This window comes from Aphelocoma coerulescens, chromosome 14 (assembly GCF_041296385.1).
Source record: "Aphelocoma coerulescens isolate FSJ_1873_10779 chromosome 14, UR_Acoe_1.0, whole genome shotgun sequence".
Lineage (NCBI taxonomy): Eukaryota > Metazoa > Chordata > Aves > Passeriformes > Corvidae > Aphelocoma > Aphelocoma coerulescens.
In genome coordinates, this window is record NC_091028.1 from 9646319 (window position 1) to 9664988 (window position 18670).

Sequence of the window (18670 nt, forward strand, 5' to 3'; positions counted from 1 at the left end):
TGGCAGGCAGGATGCCCTGAACACCATGGGATCCATGCCAGAGGCTCAAGTGGAAGCAGAATTCCAGCTCCAGCCTGCAATCCCTGCACACAGATTGGTCAAGCCTGGTGTCCACAGCAGGTAAATCCCAATAATCCTGACGCCAGACACGAGACCCAGAGCAGCTTCCCTCTGCATCAGCTGCACCAGGAACAGCTTCCACTGAGGAAAACTCCCTTTTCCTGGGATTTCTTGCATGGCAAAGAGCCCTCTAACAACAGTGAAACAATAGCAACCCCCAAAAAGGGATAAATAAACACATGCATGGCAGATTCCAGGGCTTCCCCTGCCAGGTGCCACCCAGGTGTGTCCATGTGGACGTGGAGCACACGAAGCTCCAAGACCCCGACCCAGAGACACTCCAGGCACAAACCACGTGCCCACCTTGGAGCCCCTGGCCTGGATAGCACAGAAATCCACTGAGAAGGAGGTTAAATTCCCTGTTCGTGGTGTTTTGCCAAGCTGAGATTGGAGTCTGGAACTCCTGGCACCCACAGCCACGATTAATCCAGCAACCCTCACTCCAGGCTCCAGGCAGCTTCCTGTGCCAAAGCTGTGCCTGGTGCTGCAGCAAAGTCTTCTCCACCTCCAGCAGAGCCTGAATTCTCTCCCACATTTCCATCCCATCTGCTCCTCAGGGATGCAGGAGGGTCAGGCTGGTGGGAAAATCCCTCTCCCATGCCAACCATGCCACTCCCCTCTCCAATCACCCAGAGAGCCCTCAGTGAGGAGCAGAGCCCCAGAAAGGCTGGGATTAAGGCCCTACATCCCAGAAAGGAAAGAGGGAAGGAAAAGGACCCATTTAACCATAACACCACCGCACTATTCCATCCACCACTCCTGACAAAAGTGGAAATGTTCTCTTCCACGAGCAGAGCTGCAGGTTCTACTACAAATAAAATAGCCCAGGCAGGGATGGAGGCCATGTGTTTCCATTAATTCTCTTGGCACAGGAGCCCATGTAGATCTTGGATGAAGCTCGTGCTGGAGCAGGAGAGCTGGGGTGGCCAACATACATCCCAGCACACTCCATCTGGCCCAAAACCATCCCTGACCTGCTCCAGTCCCCACTTTTATCATCCTAATTACAAGCAGATTCCCAGCTCCCTCCCTCCCTCAAAGAGGTACCTTCATCTTCCCCCTTTTCTCCCTCCCTCTGGCTGAAATCAGCAGGTGAATCCCAGCCCTTTGGGATTTTTGTGCTGTTATTGCTGGTGGACAAAGTTTGGTCTCTTTCATTTTCCTTTTCTCACAGCCTCTTTTGTGTGGATTAAAATAATTGATATTGATAACGAGATCTGCCCCCTGCCCCTGGTCCCAACTGCCTGTGCAGGCTAGGGATCCTTATGGATATGACAGGAATGGTCTTCATTAGCCCTCTGGGCTCCAGACCTGATGCTGGGATTGATTTGGGAGAGCTGGGATTATTGGGACTGATTGTTGTGGGCTGGGGTCAGCGGCGGAGCCGGCTGGGGGCTGGCTCAGAGCTGGATTTTCCCCAAGTGCTGCCAGGTGCCTGGATAGCAAAACTGGATAATTTACTGGGATAATTTACTGCAGCCACCTCCATGTTCAGGATTAGGAATGACAGCACTGCAGGGTCCTTTCATCCCAAGTTTTACTCGGGATGAAGTTGTATCCTCGGTGTTGTGCGAGAGCCAAGAGAGCGGCAGCTTTTGGACAGGCACAGCCCCACACTAAAGGGGGGAAGCCCAGTAAAAGTAAATGACAGTGACACAGAAAAGGAGATTTAAAGCTGGAACGGCAAACAGAGCTTTTAGGACCTGCAAAATTCTATTTCATAAAGTCATGGAATTGTTAAAGTTGGAAAAGCCCTTTAAGATCATAAACAGCAACACCAACCACATTCACCACTAACCATATCCTCAAGTGCCACATCCACATGGATTTTGATCACCTCCAGGGATGGGGGCTCCACCACTGCCCTGGGCAACCCCTTCCAATGCCTGAACACCCTTTTAGGGAAGGAATTTTCCCTAATGTCCAACCTGAACCTCCCCTGGCACAGCCTGTCCCTGTTCCCTGGGAGCAGAGCCCGAAGCCCCCCGGCTGCCCCCTCCTGTCAGGGAGTTGTGCAGAGCCACAAGGTCCCCCCTGAGCCTACTCTGCTCCAGGCTGAGCCCCTTTCCCAGCTCCCTCAGCCACTCCCCATCAGATTTGTCTTCCCAAATACTTGATGGACATGGATTCCAGAGCAGAAGCATTATAACAGCCTGGGCCACTGGCAGTGGCTGTGATATCAGTCCAGGGAAGGAAATATTCCTTCAGGACCATTCCCTTCACCAACCCAGAGCTCCTCACCCCGAGAGCATCGCTGGACGCAGCATTCTCCTTTGTACCATTGATAGAAAACTCAAATGCAAAAATAGAGGTGAGGAGAGAGGGGGAGCCGAGTTTGCCTCTGTAACCAGAGAGGAGAGGAGCCCCAGAGCCAGCACACAACCCCCAGTTCGTAATCAGAATGCAACATAATCACTGCAACAGATGCCAAAAAGATAAACCCACGGAGTTCTGAACTGCCAGCGATCTGTCTGCGTGCTGGAGAGCACAGGGATGCTCTGTTTCTGTCACATTTTGGGAGTGTAAGCTGGGACAACACCACAGAAAGCTCCTTTCTGTCCCTGCCCTGCAGCAGTTTTGCAGGGGAAGTTCTCACTGAGGCTCAGGTTTGCTCCTGGATCCACAATGGGGATGGGAGGGAAGGAGAGAAATGGGACTTTTGGGATTGTGGTTGGGCAAACCAGCATCACCCAGCTGGCACATGGACATGGCCTGACTGCCAGAGGCTGGGAACAAGAGGGAGAACATGGAGAGCTCACTTAGCAGGAAAGAAGAGGAGAGGAGAGGAAAGGGAAAACTGTTTTACAAAAGAAAAGCAGACAAGAGAAATGAGGTTTTGTGTGCACATCACTCACCTCATAGTGATAATCCATGCAAGTTAACTCTCTCCAGCAGCGATCTCCTCGGATTTTAATCAGCCCCTGGGGGGAAAAAGGGCAAAAATATGGTCACAAATATTTTATTTTACTTTATTTTGTGTCTCAAGATGCCACACTCTGTGGTTAAATTGCAGAGGCTGAACAAGACCCACGGCACATCCACAGCCTCGGTCCAGTCATTGTTCCCAAGGGAACATAATGGATGTGACTCATTCCACTGCCTGGTTACTGAAAATCTGGCATAAATCCTTGTGGAATATGCCAAATTCCCCTTCAAGGAAGAAGCCCCAGCCACACCTGAGCCTTTGCTCAGGTCTGAGCAGCCCTGGGCTCCTGGCATTGCTCCCAGCATCCCTGGGAAGCAGCAACAGGAAAAACCAGGGATAACAGACAAAACCCAGCAAGATTCACGATTTTAACATCCAAACCCAACTGTTTTCCTCGGGCAAAGCCACCTCTGCTGCCTGTGGAAAAGGAAGCAGTGCCACGGAGCTGGGAGGGGGACACAGAGCAGGGACAGAGATGCAATCAAAGCAATCAGAGAAACAAAAGAGGAGCAGGGGAAGGAAGCTGCCAGCTCCAAGCACAGATGGCTGCACTGCTGACAGCTCTGCCCCACCTCAGGTTAGAGGTTGGCAGGGAGACCAGCAGGTATCCCCTGCACCGGGACTTCAGGGCAACAACACGGGGACATTTCCAAATCACTGGGTCCATTCCAGGGCTGGCAGCAATATTGGGATTAAATTTCTTTGCCTCAGTGATGAAGAGCAGAAAGGAATCAGTCGGCCAGAGCAGGAAAGACACCTGGGCAGGGATGGGCTGGAGCAGGAAGCCATGCAATCAAGGCCTGCTTTGATGTCCAGGAGAGGTCCCTGATTAGGATCACAATATCCCAAATTGAGGAAAGCTTCACTAGTCAAAAGGTTGAAGCAGCTCTGTCATCTGCATACAATTAGGGGGTATTTGCCTACCTCTGACAGTGCCCTAATTATAATGGTCCTGCTTTCTCCAGGACAAAAACACCAGGAGTTTCTGGGAGTTTCGGGAACCGTTGCTGCTCCACCGGGAGCATCCTGAGGCTTCCTTACATTTGCAGCAGGAAAGGGATCAGTGACCTCCCAGTACTAAAATCTGAGCCCAGAGGAGGAGATTTCAGCATTAGGGCATTATGAATTCCACCCAAATTCCAACAGAATTGGAACAGGTTGGAAGAGACCACAGTGGCTCCTCTGCTCCAGCCTCCCTGCTCACGCTAAAACAAATCTTCGCTTGCAGCATTAAACAAAGTTTAACATGTTTGGAGCTCAAAAGGAATTCAAAATTCCAATTAAAGACCCTCCAAAACTGTCCAGACCTCAGAAATATCCAGGAATATCCAGTATCCAGAGCTGTATATGTCTGTCTGTGTGACATCTGAGAGCACAGGGCAGAGCAGAGTTTATGAACTCCCGACTGGTAGAAAAGGGATGCAAAGTGATATCAGCCAGCATTTCTGGGATGGCAAAGCAGTTTTATCTCCAGGGATTTACTCAGCACATCCCAGCACTCTCCCCTCCATCCCTCTGGAGCAGGAGGGGCAGGGACAAGACACCCTCACTGCCAACAGCCATGGCTCCATCCTCCCCTCCCCAGCCACCCCCGGCTTGTCCTGCCCTCCCAGCTTTTCCAAAATTACAGGACCCAGCGATAGCATCTCCCAGGATGTGCTGCAGCTCCAGCCGTGGCAGGGCCAGGCCACAGGAGGAAGCTCTGGGCAGGAATGCTGCAATATTAAAACAGGACAGTTATCTTGATGACCTTCCCTCCTCTCCCTTCCCTGGGCTGTTATCAAGCACTATTATTCAGCAGGGATAATTAAAACTCCAATTAAAACAAGGATCGGGGAAAAGCAGCGCTCTGAAAATCCCAATTTTCCACTCACTCAGGCAGTTCATCCCTTTTTGTTTACTAGAAAGCTTTCAGACAGGAAAGTCACTGAAAGCTCTTCGTATCAAAGACGTTTTGCGGCATAAAAACCTCCCACTCCCATCATTAAAGGGTTTCAAAGTCAGCTTTACTCTGAGCTGTCTTCGAGACCACTCCACTCCCACACTGGCACCTGAGTTTTCCAGTTTTCCCAAGGATTTGCACCAAGGAACAAGAGCCAAAGGAGCACAGAAAATCCCCGTGTCCTGGGGCTTCAGCTCTGCTGAGGAGGGGCAGGAAAAGAGAAGGAGGAATCACAGAATCCTGGAATTGCTGAGGGTGGAAAAGATCCCTGAGCACCAGGCACCCCACACCAGCTCTGCACATCGAGGGGACTCCTGGAAACTGGGAAGTTTTCAGGAATACAAGTCCAATCTGAGCTCAAGGCAAGCAAACAGGTGGCCAAGTGAACCAGCAGTGGCCCTTTCACCTCTGTGGCCTTGCTCTGAATCCAGCTCCAGCCAGGATTATTAAATTCCCACAGCTGGGCTGGTGGCTGCAAGGACACCGGGGTCGGGCACTCATGGCACTCCAGTTCCTTGGGATAATGAGCGCTCCTGGCCTGGGAAGGAGGAACTCGAGGTCCTCGTCACAGGAATTTACAGCAGGAGGAGCAGAAAATGTTGCCCCTGGATTGAATTAAGCTCCAGGATGAAATATGGGCTCAGTTCCTCCTCCCCTGCCAGGTTTGCTTCCTCCAGGTCATAGCTCAGGAGCTCGGGCAGGATGGAGATGCAGCACCTGCTTGGACATGGAAAACTCCAGGCTCCCCAAATTAAGGGGCATTAAATCCAGCAGCATTTCTCACAGGGCAAGGAAAATTACATTTTGGATTTGTTTCTTAATTTAGTTTAATGGTGGATAATAGAATTCCTGCGTTTCATTGTCCCCACACACTCCATCCACCAGCCCTGCTCTGCATCCATGGGATCACACCTGAAGGGCACTTCCCAAACTCTGGATACACCATGGGAGACTTTTGCCACCGTATTTTTCTGTTAGATAAGATAGAGCCAGGTGAGAGAAAGAAGATAAGAGATAAATAAGCCCCTATTTTACTCCAGCACCATCACAAGCTCTGATATTTCCCTACAGTGCTCAAGGAAATGTGGCCACAAATTCACTTGAGCTGATCCATGAGGAATCAGACCAAAAAAAAAAAAAAAATCTATTTCCCAGCAAATTCCCAGCAAAAATGGATCCTGCTGCCTTCCTGCTGTCTGGCTTATAAAACTCCAACCAAAACTGGCTGATTATGATTAATAAATTCTCTCTCATGTGAGGAGATTCCTGAATCCAGCCGGTATCCAAGGGATTTTGGGGATGGAAATCAAATCATCCCTTCACTCAATTCTAGTCTTGCCTGACAGAGTCACCTCACACCCCCCCTCTCTTTCCTTGGCATCCAGAGTGTCAACAAAAGGGATTTCAGGGGGAATGAAGCCACAAGGAGGAAGTTTAGGAACAGCTTTTCTTTCCTAAATCCGTAAGTTTCCTTAAATCATGGCAGAAATCGCAGTGGTGGAACAGGGAGCACAACACAGAACTGGGATGAGAGGTGAGCAAACTCCTCCAAAGGCTCAGCATTCCTCAGTTTAAGGGCACCAACATCGGAATCTGCCCTGAATCCTGGGATTCACCTTCCCAAATCACAGCCAGGAGGAGAAAAGGATGGGTCCCTGTTTTCCCACTGGGTTTTTGCAGGGAGAGGAGCACGTCTGGACACTGCTCCTTGGATTGGATCATTCCCAGCTCCTGATGTTGGGATTGAGCTGGACACGGAGCGGGGAAGAGTTCCTGATCCTGCCACCCCTGGCAGAGGGTCCGAACCCCCTGGAATGGGAGGTTCTCTCCAGACCTTTCTCTCCTCCCAATTAGTTCCTAATTAGCTGCTCCCTTCTAATTAAACCTGCTCACATCCCAACAAACACCACAGCACTGCTCTTGCTCCCTCTCCTCCCTCACCACCATCCCTGATCCTCATTCCCAAAAAAAATCCCACCCAGGCACAAGCCCCAGCTCCAGATGCACCATCAGACAATTCCACGAGGATTTTACACTTGGAACATGGAATAAAACATTCCCAAAGCAGAGGAAGAGTTCCCTTATTTACAGGATGCCAGCAAACAGGATCCAGGGGGGATCCAGGGGGGATCCAGGGGGGATCCAGCCCCTCACCTGAAGGGAGGGAAGAGCTCAGCTCCAGCACCAAATCCTGCCCTCTCATCTTCCTGGGATGGCTGTGCCCCTTCCAGGCTGCTGTACTCGGGTGATTCAAACCGAAAAAAAGCCGGAATAATTAAAATGTCATTCAAGCCCTAAGCCCATATGAGTCACTGTTCCAAAAAATATCTGAAAAATTCCTTCAGGAGTGGGGGATAATTATATTCCTCCCTATCTATTGATTTTTCTCTACAATGCAGATGTCAGATTTTCCACGGTTTTTTTTTTTTTCCTTTTTCTCCTTTTTTTTTTCCTCTTTTTTTTTTTTTTTTTTTTTTTTCCCCTGGAGTGAGTGTCAAGGAGGAACAAAGCACTTCTTTGAGACTTTTTCAGCCCAAAATTAATTCTGAAAAAAAAAATGGTACAGACAGGCCAATAGCACGGGAAGCTGAGCAAAAGCCTGGTGACTCAAGCTATGTCTGCAAAATTCCCTATTGATCCCGGCTCCAGAGGCAAGGGTGGGGAACAGGGCACCCATGTTATAAATTTAGAGGCAATTTAAAGACCTTTCTCTGTCTTTGCTGTACAAAAGATGGGCAAAACCCCACCCAAAAATCCTAATCTAAATCCTACATTTTCATTTTGCTCGTGCTATAAATAAGAAACGGTTCCAGAGAAAATCCCAGATCCGAGCACTCCCCACCTCTGCTACCCACAGGAAAAGTGGTTTCAGCATCTCTGTGAGAGCCAAACGTTCACCAGGGTGTTCTGAAACAAATTCAGACCCCAGTTCATGGGAGAGGAAGGGGCTTCCTAAGGTGAAATCTAAAAATGAAATCATTTATGGCTAACAGGGCAGGCCTGGAAGAGGCTCCCAGAGAACCTAAATCCGAGGAATCCAACGCGACCAACTTCTGCTGGAGGTCTGAAACCTCTCAGAGCTCCAGGACTCCAGACCTTCCACATCTCCCACCCTGCTGACGGATCGAGGTCCGTGGTGCAGGAAGGGTGAGCTGGATCCCGGGTTTTCTTTTCTTTAGGGAATGTCACACATTTAGGGAACAGGTGACACAGGCACAGCTTCTGCTACAGCTGTGACAGCAGCAAAGCAAAGCTCTGAACCAGAGCGGCACCTGATGTTCACACCAACCTCACTGAATTCAGATTCCTGCTGCTTCTTCCATGAAAAGAGGAAGAACAGGATGCTCCATCCCTGGAAGTGTCCAAGACCAGGTGGGACAGGGCTTGGAGCAACCTGGGATAGCGGGAGGTGTCCCTGCCCATGGATGGGGTGGGACTGTAGGACTGGATGCTCTTTAAGGTCTGTTCCAGCCCAAACCACTCCATGTTTCACGATTCCTCAGCCAGGGAATGAGATTTATGCTCCTCAGCTGACCCTGCTTTGCTCCGGCCCTTACCCATCCCTTCCAAGCCCACAGCCAGCCCTGTTCAGCTCCAAGCCTGGCACTTCCACACCATCCTGAGGACACTGGAAGTGTCCAAGGTCAGGCTGGATGGAGCTTGGAGCAGCCTGGGATAGTGGGAGGTGTCCCTGCCCATGAAGGTCCCTTCCAAGCCAAACCATCCCAGGATTCTGCGACGATCCAGGTGAACAAACCCCACCTGCCTGGTCCCCTCCTGCACACAGGGGCTCTGAGCTGGCCCCAGGACAGGTCCCACCTGCAGGAGCTCAGGTGAACCTGCACATCCTGCTGGAACAGGCCCAGGCTGGGCCAGCAGAGCCAAACCGGAGCCACCACAACCACAAAGCCCCACACGGGCGGAAACCGCAGCCCTGGAGGAGAATTCCCTGGTGTTGACTTCTGCTTCCTTTTATTCGCTGCTGTTTCCCCTGCTCAGCTCCCCCAAAAAGCCCCTTTGAGAAGCCACCAGGAGCGCAGCAGCATCTGGGGGGCTTTGAAGGCAGCGCTGCAAGCAGTGGGTGAAAGGGATTCTGCAAAATCCTTGGCATTGGTGGCTCCTGCCTTTTCCAGCCACCAAGGAACAACAAGTCCCGCTGCCAAGGGCTATTACCAGACAAATGGAGAGAGATCAGAGGCACAAAGGAGGTTGCTAAGGAGTCAAGTGTGGGATCCCTGCAGAGAGGAGGAGGCTGCAGCTGGGACGGCAAAGGTCAGAACATTGCAGACATCATTTTCCAAAAATTCCCATGAAGCCCCGGCGCGGGAGCCGGGAGCTGGCCCCGCCGAGCTCGCCGAGGAATAATGAGAAAGGCAGCGAAGAAAGCTCCCTTTCTTCCCTCCTACCCACGCTAATGTAATAAAACAAATTAGAATAATTATTCTCCATTTCAGGGCCATAATGCCCAGGATCAGGGCACGCTTGTCACCGAGCTGACATCTACATCCGCTGGATTTTGCCGTCAGGAGCGCCTGAATTCCAACTTTTATTTGATTCCATCGAATGTGATTTTACTGCAGGCATCCAGATTCTGTTTGCTTCAAAGTCTTCCTTATTTTTGCCAGAAAGTTCATCTCCCTTCTTAGCTAATCACAGCTCCACCCTTTCCAGTAACCTTTCAAATGCCACCCACGTCCTGACACTTTTAACAGGCTCCAAGCAAAAACAAAACAAGGAACACGAAGAGTTTCACACGAACCGCAAGGTTCTAAAAGGATTTGCTGCAGTGGGTTAAAAGAAATACTTTTTTTTTAATAGCAAAGAAAATTCAAAACCATTTAAAAACATATTAAATATCAAGTGGTGTATAAGTAATCTGGAAGGAATTGATCCTTTTTCTGTGAAAACACATCTCTGAGAAAGATGGACAAAGCCACAGGAAAAAATGGTGATAATTTCAGGGGAAAAAATATTGGTTATTATAGATCTTTTTGCACCATTTTTTCCCCAAAACTGTCACTTTAAGTGATCTTTTATCCTCCTGCAGAAGGGGAAAATATCTCTTGTGTAGCTTTGAAACAGCAAAGGACTGAAATTATTTTCTAAGTCTCTGCCTGCCAAGAAATGCTCCCAACTCCTCTGTTCTGCAGCCACTTCCGAGGAAGTTCTTGAACAGCTCAGAGAGGCTGAGCCTGGATTTGGGAAGAGAGGGGTCAGTCTGACAGTCAGAAAGGGAAAGCTGGGAAGTGGGGAAAAAAAAAAAAAAAAGAGAAATTTTGTTTACAGGAAGCAAAGCAAGGGGAGGGATGGCCAAGTCACAGATCCCACGTGGAAATGACACTTTTGGGTTTCCCTAAATTCCCTGTGTGCTCCTCAGGATCTCATGCAGGACGTAAGGAGGAGCAGAGGGAACGACTCCTGGGAAGGGCTCTCCAAAATGTGAACCTAAGAGGGGGAAGAAAACCCCTCCTGAGGGACCAAATCCCAGATCCTGCAAGTTTTAAGGGAATCACACAGGGAAGATGTCAAGGGCAGATTATTTAATAAAAATACGTTTCTCTTATAAATAATAAAATTATTACAGGACGTAGCTATTAAAGGATCTCATTCCTGGGACAAACCCGAGGTTTGGGATTGGGCTCATGGCCCCAGGACCCATCTGGACACAGACCCCGGAGTCCTCCCAGCCCCAACACCTGCAGCAGCCAGGGAGAGATTGGCAGCTTTAAATCTGAATTTCCTTGCTTTGGGCACTTTTAAATTAAAGTGGTAATGTGCTTTAAATCCTGTTTCCCTGGTTTTTCACTCCACTCTCCAATCCTTTCCTGCAGAAACTAATCAAGACGTCTCAGACTCACTTACACTCTCTGCTCCAGCCACCTTCCCTGGTAACTTATTCCATATGTCTGGGATCCTTTGCAAGGCTCAGCTCCACCTTCATTCCCTGTTTATTTCCAGTTTTCCAACGTGCTGATGCACCCCCAGTGCTCAAAGCTCCCGCACCCCCTCCATGCACCCCCAGCAGTGAGAATTATTCCCTGTTTCCCAAAGAAGCTGTGGCTGCCCCATCCCTGGAAGTGTCCAAGGCCAGGTTGGAGCACATGGGACAGTGGAAGGTCTCGGGGTTGGAAGTGGATGAGTTTTAAGATCCCTTCCAAGCCAAACCATTCCAGGATAATATTCCTTGTACAGAACATCATCAAGGGGGCAAACGTGATCCAGGAGTCCTCTGGATAAGGGACACATCCCAGCAGTGCTGAGAGATCTGGGAAAATGCTGATGGACACCATCCAAGTACCCCAGGATGCAGCCAGAGCCCCCACCCCACAAGTCAGTCAGGGAATGGTGCTCCTGCAACCCAGGAAAACCCCAGGGCAGAGACATCAGGGGATGCCCCCCAGCACTGCCTCCTAACCCAGTGCAGGGCTGGAGGATGGACTGCTGCTCCAGGACTCCTCCCAAACCCCACTGAGATCCCATTCCCACGCTCCTGTCCCTTTCCCTGCGTTCCTGCAGTTCCCAGGTGTGCTCAGTGCTGCTGCAGTTGCAGGCAGGTGTTGATGCCAATGAAATTCTCACATTTCTGAGCTCGTGCTCACACAACGTCCCTCAGCCTCTCCACTGATGAAGAAACAGAAACTCAGTTTTATGGTTTGTATCAACAATCCCTGATGACTTTCACGGCACAAGGAGCTACTCCAGGCTTTCCCCAGGATGCTGTTGGCAATTCATCAGCTCCAGTCGATCCGTGGGCAGGAATTTGGGCTCCCCCAGCACGTGGGTCTCACCTGCAGCAGGGAATTCCCCAGGATATATGGACTCCATGAAGTTGTCATCTACTCTCAAGCCTTGCAGGAAAAAGCCCAGGACTAACGTTTGCTGAATGCGGTTTTAGCCACGAGTGGTGTTTGATGGAGAGCTCCTGAGCAAGGCTGCTGCCCAATAAAACCCCAAAACAACCCAAAAATGAAGCAGGAACTCTTCCATCTGGGAGGGAAAGCCTCACCTTGGCAGCACAGGATAGGGATTCAATCAGAAGCTCCCCCAAAAGCTCCAGGAAGAGCTGGCACCAATGGGACTGGGCTTTGGGAATCCACAAGATTCAGAGAGATGCTGGTCCATGGAAGCACAGCTCCAATCAATCCCTTTCTTGGGAACCAGGGGTTATTAAACTCTGCAGTTTGGGAAAATGGCTGCCAGGAGCCCCCTCAGGACCCCCAGCCTGCAGCGAGGGGCTCAGAGAAGGGGCTGGCACCACCCCAAACCCATCCCAGCACTGACCCCAACAGCAGCTCCACAGGGAATGGAGCAGCTGGAAAACCAACTCTGCCTGCTGGATAAAATATTTGTGTTTACTGGAGAGAGGGACAAGGCTTGGAGAGCACAGCAGGGTCCCCAGGCAGCTGCAGGTGACAAAACACCTCAGTGCCACCAAGTCAAGGACCCTGCTGCTCCTCTTGGGAAGTCCCTGCGGCTTGGTTAACACGGAATCACAGAACCATCCGGGCTGGAAGAGACCTTCAGGACCATCCAGTCCAACCATCAGCCCAGCACCTCTAAACCACATCCCCAAGTGCCACGTCCAATGTCCTGAACACTTCCATGGTGACTTCACCTCCCTGGGCAACTCATTCCAGTGCTGACCATTCCTTCAGAGAAAAAAAAAAAAATTCTAATATTTAATCTGACCCTCTTGGTGCAGGTTGTGGCCATTTCCTCTCATCCCTTCCCCTGAGGAGCGGCAGAAATCTCAGCACACACCTTTGCCTCCCACCTCGTGACTCTGGTGGGATCACAAATCCACCACTTTGCATCTTCCAAGCCTCAAGAAATCCGAGTGACAGAGAGTCACAAACAAAATGATGAAGCCATCAAACCACCGAGCTCTTCTGAGGGAAACCAGCCCTGCAAATGTGTGCTTGCAGCACTTATTGCCTAACAAGCTGCTGGCTCACACAAAGAGCCCCTATTCTGTTGCCTCGGCGTGTTCCTGGGAAGCATCCCCTCTTTACATCCTGCTCTAATGGATTATTAGGAACATCAAACATATAGATTGAATCACGTAATTATGCCTTTTAAAAAGGCAGCAATATTTGAGCTCAGCCCAGCACTCGCTGCCAATCAAACCCCAGCAGCAGCGCCTGCCTGAGCTCCTCACCTCCCACCACAGCCGGGATTATCCCACTTCTCCGGTGCTGTGTCACCCCTAAACAAGCCCAGCCAGCTCCAGAGGAAATGTGCAAAATAAAGCAAGGTCTGGACATGATTTCGGGGTGGAGGTTTAGCCTGGAAACAGCACAACTCCCTAATCATGAAATGCTTTGTGTAGGAAGGGACCGTAAAGATCATCCCGTTCCAACCCTTCCTCCAACATCCTCCACCAGACCAGGTTTGCTCAATGCGAAGTCCCACGTGGTCAGAGCTCCATGTGGAAAACAATCCCAAATATGAGACACTGAGTGGAGGGAAAAGGGGCTGCCAAGTGAAATCAGCCCCACGGCTCAGGAACTGACCATGGAGAACAGGAGAGCGATGGGATGAAAACCTGGAGCCATCACTGCAGAGGAGACACCGCCTTGCCCACCCCAAGGAGCATTTCCAACATGCTCCCCTCACACCTGGCACAAGGTGAGGAAAGGCCAGCTGCCCTCAGGAAATGCTTGGAGGATTTCCCAAGGAAGGCCTCACCCCAAATAGCCCGAAGAATCCCAGGAGAACCGCGCGGGAAAGCCGAACTTCCTGCCTAAAACACAACTACTGCCAACGCCACCCCAGGAAAACCTCCTTCAGACACACTGGAGCACATGCTCAGCTCCTGGCCAGGTCAGGAGGAAACCAAAGATGCCCTAGGTGCACCTGGATTCCAGGAGGATCCTTCTCCTTCCCGCTGCCTGCGAGCACCGTTTTCCTGGCCCAGGAGAAATCCTACACGAGTTTGGGCCCCAAAACGTTCAAGATCCCATCAGTCACTTGCTTGTGGGGGTCCCCATTTAATGAGCTTTCCATGTTTTCCTCTCCCATGCCTGTTGGGGATATATCAGCGTCCCAGGCACACGGGGGCACTTCTCTTCCTGAAAATATCGGGGGAGTTATTGCTGTCCTGGTAAAGCCAAGAGCAGCGCAGAAGTAACAGCAACACAGACGTTTGGGAAGCACAGTTTTCCTTTCCATCCAGCCTGTCCCAGAATTCAGAATGTATGAGACACATCAGCAGGAGCAAAGCTCAAGCAGATCCCAGTTTAGAAGGAAAGCAGGATGCAAACTGGTGATCAGATAAATTTTTAAGGAAATTAGGGATGTTTCGCTAGACTTGGTGCCATGGGCTGTCCATTCATTCAATCAGCAGCATCACAACTGAGATCCACAGAATTCTGGGATCATTTAGGTTGGAAAAGACCTCCAAAATCATCATCCTGTGACCAATCCCCACATTGTCAACCAGAGCAGAGCCCTGAGTGCCTCATCTAGGCATTCCTTGAATCCCAAGTAGCATCGAGACCCTGGGATTCAGCCTCCATCCCTCAGGGATGAAGGGCCTGTGCTGACATTTGATTCCGATCCCATCAGTGAAAAATGCCCCAAATAAAATCTTCACCCTGAGATCCCTGAAAAAAATTCCAAGTCAAAAAAGCCACTCCAAAAAAAACCCAACCGCTCCTCCTACAGCGATGATCCTCAGTTTAAAGTTCTGGGATGTTCTGGAACATCCAAGCAGATGGAGCTGACGGGATAACACCCCTGCCACACCTTTATTTTAACAGGGATGTGTCTGCTCCCTTACAAGCTGCCTGGGAATTCCCTCTGGCACCAGGACAGTTCTGCAGCAATTGTTCTGTTTGGAACCACAGAGCAGAGAGTGACATCTCAGAAAAGCACACACAAAGGAGAAGAAATCTGGGAAAAGCTGGGAATTACCCACTGCATTCCAACAGTCTTATGGAAAAGCCACAATGCCCAACCTCCCTTTTATTCCTTTGCAAGAGCCACTCAAGTGCAGCACCAACACATCCACAGTGATCATTTCCTCCTGCTTTTCCTCCTCTAAACAAACACCAGGAGCGAGCTGAAGGATCCTGCAAACCAGAGCAGGAAGCTTTTCCCTATAACTGGAAAAACTCCTAAACCAATGGATTCCGAGGTGCTGGACTGGGGCAATTCCCAGCTGTGATGGGACATTCCTGCTGCTGTCAGCTCCAAGAAGCAGAACATGAATTCCCACTCACCGCTCCGAGCATGATCCTGAAAATCAGCCAGCGGAAAGCCCAGATGACAATTCTGGAAGGAGGAGAGCGCTGGGGCAGGCGGGACAGGGTCCAGAGCGGGCAGAGGAATATTCCCAGGAATCCTGTCTCCAGGAGCTGTGATTCCCATCCTGCAGGGCCAACAAGAAGTGAAAAAGGAAATAATTATGGTGCAGGTGCTGGAAGTTATCCTGGAATTAAATTTAAATGGAAGCATTAAAAAAAAACCCACCTTGAATGCTTTTTAAGGTTAATTTGGGGGAAATTAAGACACCAGCTGCCCTAAACCAGACACCCCACACAGGGGGGATTCAGGGGTTTGAAGCTTTTGGGTTGTGCTGTTCTTCTCCAAGCACACATGGCATAAAAGGGGGTGTTCTATAAAAATTATTAACTTCTGTGGAGCAGAGAAAAATGGGATTTAAGGGACTTGGGAAGTGACAGGGGACAACCAAGCAGTGCCACTGATTCCTCCAGTCATGGATGGATCCAGCAGTGCCACGGGCTGGGCTGGATTTGTGTCAAAACAGGGCAGTTTTAGTTTCAAAAGACACTAATTAAGGTCCTATTAAGTCTTGTTGTCATCAACATTCAGTGCAATGAGAAGCCTGGAATTTTCAATCATACAAATCAAAATAGTAACAAAATTGTCCATTGGGCCACTTGTACCCATCGCTGGATTTTACACATCCCTGGATTTAACCAAATTACCGTGGTCTGAGCTCAAAGCAGAGCCTTGGGATCCCACCACGCACCTGCTCCCTGGGTGCTCTGGAGCAGCCAGACTCCACCTAATCCATGCAAATCTGTATTTTGCATTTTCTCCTCCATCCCAGCCTATAAATATTGGAATGATTATTCCAAGAGAGGCAGAACACAGAGCTCTGTTTTGACAGGTGAAGTCCAACCCCCACCACGTTTGGAAGCACCAATTTATCCCTGCCAGAACTAAATTGCTGCAGCTTTGTCCCACCTCCAATTATTCTGATTCTCAAATATTTCTGTGTGATATAATTGTACTCTGAAACCACTAAAAAAAGGCACATTGGTGAGGAGAATTCCTGAAAATTCCTTGTTGGAGCATTAAGGCACTGATATTCCCAGCTACATAAATTAAACCATGCAGTATCCACAGCTCCTGTTCCTTCTTAAGGGTTCTCCAGGCACTTCACCAGTTTGATCCAGAGCAATTCCCTTCACCCAGCCCAAAAAGGCAGGGAAATACATTCCAAACCCATCCATCCCTTCCACCTTCAGCCTGAGCCCCCTGATCCTCCACCCCAAGATTTTTCCAGCCCTGATTTGATGTTGTCACACAAGCAAAGCGACGTGGAACTTGCCTCAAAATATTTTCAATTACAGTCATGGAACCTCATCTCTTTTTAATCTTAATGAGCACACAGCCCCTTAAATCAAAACGAAATGTTTAAAACTCAGATTATGACACATCAAAGCTATTAAAAACTCCCCCTCCTCCCTCCACACATCCTGTGGTTCCCAGCACAGCCCCCCCAGCTGCCCAAATTAACGTTTCTGGGAGCAGAAGTGAGGAATATTGTCCCAAAAGCAGCTGCAGCAGGAAAGCACCGGCTCATCCCAAAAGTGAAAGGTTAATTGTGCCTGAACCCAGCTCCGGGGCTGACTGGCACCAAAAGGGTCGTAGATCTCCCTCATTCCTGCCCGCACAAGAATCCCACTGTTATCCCTGTTTTCATATGCTAATCACCGCCTTGCCCTGCGTGGCGATGGGTGTCGGGGTAGGATCCAAACCCTCCCGCATCCCAGCGCATCCCTTCCCTGGGAGAGAGAGCAGCACTGCCCTCAGCCAGAGGGGCACACCAGCAGCTCCTCCTGCTTTGTTTGGAGCCCCAATTCCCAGGAAGGTGGAGGGAAGGGGCACGGAAGGATGGCACGATCCCGCTGGACAATTCCCGCACATCCCGTGGCTCCGGGAGGATGCTCCCAGCACCCACGTGGCCCAAGCCAAGCGAAGCCTTCCCAGTGTGGCCTGGCCTCCCTGGACCACGAGTTCAGCCTTGCACCTGTGCTTTTATCCCAAAGGGACAGGCTGGAATCCTGGCACCAGCTGGCACAACCGGACGGGAGCCGTGCCGGGAAGGGGACGGCGGAGCACGGAGTAAACAGCGCTGCCAGCTGCCGGGACAGACCTCCGGCATCCCCGGCTGCTTGACAGCTAAGCCGGCCCCAAGCCGGGCTTAACTGCAAGTGCAGCCAAGGACAAACTGCGGTCACAGGCCGGGTCAGGAGTCTGGGCCCCAAATTCCTCCAGTTTGGGGTGGAATCCTGCCTGGCTCTGGCTGCTCCCTGCTCAGGGCACATGTGACATGTGGGGCTGTGCTCCTGACCTCAGGGCACGTCACAAGGTCCTGCTAAAACCAGGTTTAGAGTCAGATCAGCTTGGAGAGGCTCTGATTTATTCACAACCCCCCTTCCTGAGGGACAGAGTCTCTCCACAGCTGCCCATGTGGGATCAGTTTTCTGGGATACATCACCCACTGTGCTTCTTCCCAGCCTCCATCCATCAATCCATGTCCTTGCCCTGGACCTCTCCTGGCCACAGGCTTCCCTCTCCCCTTCTCCATCCAGCACGGACTCATCCTGACCATAACCCATCATTCCTAGAAAAACATTAAGCTTGGAGAAGACCTCTAAGACCACTGAGCCCAGTCCTCTTTCAGCCTTCACCTTGTGCAAAGTGCTGCTGGATGCAGCTCCATGACCAGTGGAAGCACTTGGAATGGTGGGATTATCCCGGATGCTCCTGTGCTGTGGTTTCTATGAAAATTCCAGCTCAATCAGGAAGATTTGAGGATATGAACGTGCTGAACAGCACAAGGGAATCCACAGCTCAGCGTACGAGGGGGGAGCTGGGCTCCAGCTCACCCTCACTTGGCTGTAAGCTGATACCAGGCCCAAGATTACCAAATCCATCGGCAGAACCTCCCGTTCCTCCCTGCTGACTCACACACAGTTGTTCACATCGGCCCTAAAAGCTTCAGACTCCAAATCCTTTGGATTCTCAGACAGGTGTGAGGTTAGAGCCAAAGCCCTGCTGAGGTTTGGGCGTTGCCACCTTTGAACACCATCCAGGGGTTCACAGAGCCCAAATGTGCTGTGACACCCGAAGGGATCAGCCAGGCCATCCCGCCGGGGCAGGGGAGCCCTGAGGAGCAGCTGGTTCCTCAGGGACCCTCATTCCCAGCTCATAAACTCCAGGATTTCTCTCCCTGGTTTTGCCCTCCTCTTGCTGCTATCAAATGGGAGCAGTGATGAAGGTGAGGAAGGTGATGATTTAAGGTCCCTCCCAACTCGACCCATTCCAGGATTCTACAAGAGGCATTTGACATGGCAGTGCCAGGAGCCCAGCACAGCCACATCCTCCATGTGCACCAAACGCCCTGGGAAGCACATCCCAAGCCC

At 50.6% G+C, this 18670-nt stretch overlaps 1 protein-coding gene across 1 annotated transcript in view; it reads right to left on the reverse strand.

Moving 5' to 3' along the window:
- LOC138118807 (lipase maturation factor 1-like) overlaps window positions 1-15304 on the reverse strand; it is a 98090-nt gene extending 82786 nt beyond the window's left edge. Inside the window, exons 1-2 of the mRNA XM_069030027.1 lie at window positions 15212-15304; window positions 2976-3041 (exon numbers count right to left, since the gene is read on the reverse strand). Of these exons, the coding sequence (XP_068886128.1) occupies window positions 2976-3041; window positions 15212-15223 (78 nt within the window). The 5' untranslated portion in view covers window positions 15224-15304. The remainder of the gene's footprint in view (window positions 1-2975; window positions 3042-15211) is intronic.
- Between the last annotated feature and the right edge of the window lie 3366 nt (window positions 15305-18670).